Source organism: Megalops cyprinoides, chromosome 7 (assembly GCF_013368585.1).
Source record: "Megalops cyprinoides isolate fMegCyp1 chromosome 7, fMegCyp1.pri, whole genome shotgun sequence".
In the NCBI taxonomy this organism is placed as follows: Eukaryota; Metazoa; Chordata; class Actinopteri; order Elopiformes; family Megalopidae; genus Megalops; species Megalops cyprinoides.
The window spans coordinates 7,960,726-7,964,935 of record NC_050589.1 but is presented as its reverse complement, the minus strand read 5'-3'; the positions used below and the strand labels follow the sequence as shown (position 1 = coordinate 7,964,935).

At 49.4% G+C, this 4,210-nt stretch overlaps 1 protein-coding gene across 1 annotated transcript; it reads left to right on the top strand.

Annotated features, from left to right (window-relative positions):
• The first annotated feature begins 277 nt into the window (after positions 1–277).
• LOC118781185 (RING finger protein 223) lies at positions 278–4,210 on the top strand. Its single transcript, XM_036534106.1, has 2 exons — positions 278–551; positions 2,476–4,210. Exon 2 carries the CDS (start codon positions 2,519–2,521, stop codon positions 3,188–3,190), a length of 672 nt encoding a protein of 223 aa, XP_036389999.1. The 5' UTR covers positions 278–551; positions 2,476–2,518; the 3' UTR covers positions 3,191–4,210.

Sequence of the window (4,210 nt, the reverse complement as noted above, 5' to 3'; positions counted from 1 at the left end):
GGATGGAGGCTGTGTGTATGTGACCTGTGCCTTCCAGTTCAGACTGGAATACAGCAAAAGCCACCTTAAAAGGAAACCAAGACCTGTTTTCAGAATTAGGCACTCCTAATCAAATATGATGTCAGAGCAGTTAAGAAGTACGGCCTGCCAAGTTTGATTGTTGATTGTTGAGAAACGTGTGCTCCAGTCTCCCTCGTTTCCCTCCCTCTCCCTCCCTCCCTCCAGGAAAAGTTTTTTTTTCACTGCCCATTGGTGTCATTTACATACAGAGTGCTGAAAAGCCGGTGGACAGCGTCTGGCAGGTGAGAGTCGAGTACAGACTGCCGAGAGAGCAGGATCACAGCTGCTGCACGGAAGCCCCACCTGTTCCCACTCACAGCCTGGCCTCAGGGATACCTGCAAGCTCACCTGGAGACGCAAGGGTGACATCCGGCTCGCATTGCATCTACAGCCCCTGAGCCTGGGATCGCCTCACAGCTTGGAGTAACACCACGAGAGAAAGAGAGGGAGAGAGCTAAGGAATTACTGTACAACTAATCGCAGCAAAACAGGTAGGTGCTACTCTCTGTGGCGTTCTCTTATACTGGAGTTGATGGCATGCAAGCCATTTTTACATCAAACCTGATTTTTCTGTTGCAACATGGTGATTATAATATTCAAGATATATACTTTGATTTATCACCTTTTCATATAACAAGGCTGCAGAAGCACTTTAGTAATAGTATATCAGTATGTAAGTCATATATCCAGTTTCCATAACCCATATTACAACAGTGTGACCTTACCTTATACTGTTCACCTGCAACGTGAGAGCAGGTGAAAAAGAAATCTGATCCAGCTTTACAGCAGCTCACAAAAAAAAAATACTCTATTGTCCTCTGATTTAAATAACTGTTAAGCTGCCAGCAAGGTGAAAATGTGAGAACATTCTGACAGCACTTAAACATATATTACACCATTTAAAGATAGTTAGAGAACTGTGAATATAAAATCAGAAAGGAACCTTGGTCAATCACACAAGCATTAGTGGCACAGCACAGATCAGTTTGATGCAGACACAGTAAAACACAGTAGAATGAAACAGAGCAGACTGAGGAAATACAAAATTCCCCTTGGGAATCTGTCTCAGGTAATATGGTCAGAGAGCTGGTCACTGCGTGTGGGTGTAACACGCTGAAATCAGTGGCAGCTAGATAGGGCAGTGAGTAACCCTGAGACCTTCAGTGATGCGGCAGTGTGGTCTGTGGAGGGGATTTGCCTCTCAGTGCAGCGGTGCCAAGTACTACTGGGACCGACGATGCAGTTCAAAGCAATCTGGGCACTAGCTGGCATCTCAGGAATCCTGAGGGTGAAACAGCGAGAGTGAGAAAAATGTGGCACGGCTGCAAAGATGGAGATGAAGAGGGTAGACTTCCTTCCTGAGTGGAGAGAGCCTAAGGGGACATATCACCCCTACCCGCTCTCAAGGTCTGATCTACTGCTGTGGCCACCAGCCCAAGGCCCCTCCCCAGACCAGTACAAAGACACTTGAGTCACACATCTCAACCTATGTCATGAAAATTCAGCCCGGCAGTGTAGTTTGACCCTGAAAATACGGGAGAGGGGACGCCTTGCAAGAAGCGAGTATTGAGTGAAATAATACTGGAAGTGCTTCAGGTGCACCCTGAGAACTGCTCATAGCATGATGGGAGATGGAGTCCCAGACAGTCCCCTTGCCCATTAGATGGTGGGAACTGCATTCTGCATACAGTGCACCTCACAGGACAGCCCATACTCTCTATAATTTAGATGGCAATATATCAGCAATGTACTTTTTCATTGCTCAGCTACAAAACTGTTTTCTTCTTTTTATCTGAAACCTTGTGCAGGAAACACTACAGCTGATAGTGTAGGTCAGAGGTGGAGAAATAAGCAGTGTGTATGAATTCCAGTGTCAGGTCTGGGAGATAGAGTGTGCACAGAATTATCTGAAACAGCAGAATGTATCCCTCTTACAGAAAGTTATGACATAAAATTAGATGTTGTACATTCAGTTTATGGAGTCAAGAAGAAAGACTGGTGTTTCTCTCTTTGCTGGAACTCAGTGCAAATGATACACCCCCGTTGGGAATATTGTGCCCCCTACTTTTATAGTCATAACAGTTTCGCTGAGTCACCTCTTGGTCTGTAAAGTGCACCTACAGATTCTTTATTTTTCTTTTTGTGAAACTGAGAATACTATCTGGCAAGCTTTTCATGAGCTGAATGGGAATGATACATGCTATTATTAGTGTGTCACAGACTATAGCAATAGGCTTATAAATGTCAGGTGACAGGTAGGCAGCGCCATGGGATTTAAATCTTAGTCATTTAAGGGACAACCGCAGCAACCCAGGCTGAACAGACGATGAGCCTGGTAAGTGGCTCTCTGAGAGAGTAAACATTCAACATGGAATGACTGTACTGCAAAAACAACCTTCTTTGTCTGCCTCCTAGGTTCTTACACAATACAAAAAACCAGCAGAGGGGAAAAAAGGAGATGGAGCAACCTGAGAAGATGGAGCAGACCCCACAGGTGTGGCACACACAGACCCCCCAGGAGGAGGAGCCGGAGAAGGGCAGGGTCCACCCGGAGTGCTCCATCTGCTACAACACCTACGACAACGTCTTCAAGACGCCCAAGCTGCTGGAGTGCACACACACCTTCTGCCTGGAGTGCCTGTCGCGCCTCATGACCGCGTCCCTGGAGCAGGAGGCGGGGAAGATCTCCTGCCCCTTCTGCAGGCACCCCACCTCCATCCCGAAAAACGGGCCCCCGGCCCTCACCACCAGCCAGGAGGTGCTGGGCAAGCTGCCCCGGCACCAGCAGCAGGAGGAGAGTGTGTGGCTGGAGGGGGAGAGGCTCTGCTACAAGCGTCCACTGGACGCCGGCAGCCCCGCCTTCTGCATCTGCATCGACATCGGCGCCAGCAAGCAGGACGGCGCCCCCGCGCAGACCCAGGCCCGCGGCGGCGTGCTGGGCCGGCTGACGGACTGGAAGAGGCTGACGCTCCTCATCGTGCTGATGATCCTGCTTGTCTGCATCGTCGTCTGGCCGCTGCAGTGCGTCTTCTCCACCGGCAGCCTGCGCTGTGTCCTGGACATGGACCCCGACGTCGACGGGTCCGTCACCCCCTTCCCAACGCTGCGGCCCCCCCGCCTGCCCCACTAAGCCCCAGTCACCCTCCACCCCCAACCAACAGGTGCAGGGGGCACAGAAGTTAGCGCCCGGCGCTGAGAGCTAACAGCTCTAACAAAGAGGGCCGCTAAAGGGACATGCTAAAGACTGCTACATGTCAGTCGGCGCTTGCCCCAGGGCCTGAGAACGGAAAACAGGCACAGAAAGAAGAACGGACAGGTCATGTGACTATGCGTGCTGACATGTCATAGGCTGAGCCCTCAGCTGAAAGGTCGCGGAGGCCGACACGGCCCTGCCATGCAGCAGTGACACAACAAATGAAGCATTTTGTCCTGTCCTTTCAGGAGGCAAATGCAACAGCTTTGTAGAAAAGGCAGAAAAAAATAAGCGTACCTGGTAACGGACCTCCGTTCCGACAAAGACCGGGTGCTGAAAACTCTTGATCAAGATGCGACCGATTCTTTCGAAGCACAGGCGTCGGCCTCCCTTTGGTCACTAATGGACCGTGCTGGAAAGCACCAACAGCCAGGCAGCATGAACAGAAGTAGTATAAAAATGAGAGCACAGTCCCCCGTTTCATACTCTCAATAGGAAAGACGTGGTTGAAATATGTGTCACACACAGTGCAACACAGGAGCGTAGTCTTACAGGTGTCGAATCTATTTATTACCAGCCACACTGCTGTGATGCCTGTTTACATGTCCTCATAATAGCCAAAGATGAAAGCAGTATGCAATCACCCCATGCTCCGCTGGCTATAAACGCCCTTCATTTAGGAACCAAGAGGAAAAGAAGCCAAAACAACATGTGTGAAACGCTGTGGTTATAGTATTAGGCAGTGTTGTACACAAACATGCGCACACAAACAGGAGTGATCATCTGGGAAGCGCTTTAGCTTTCAGAGCGCAGTATGTGTGACTGCATGATCTCATGCATTCAGAGCCACAGTGAATATTCATGATGATGTCTTGTGAATAAAATTACAGCCAACAGCAACAAACAGCTCCAGTGGTTTTCTCCTGCTCCTTTCAAACCTATACTCTGTCAGATCAA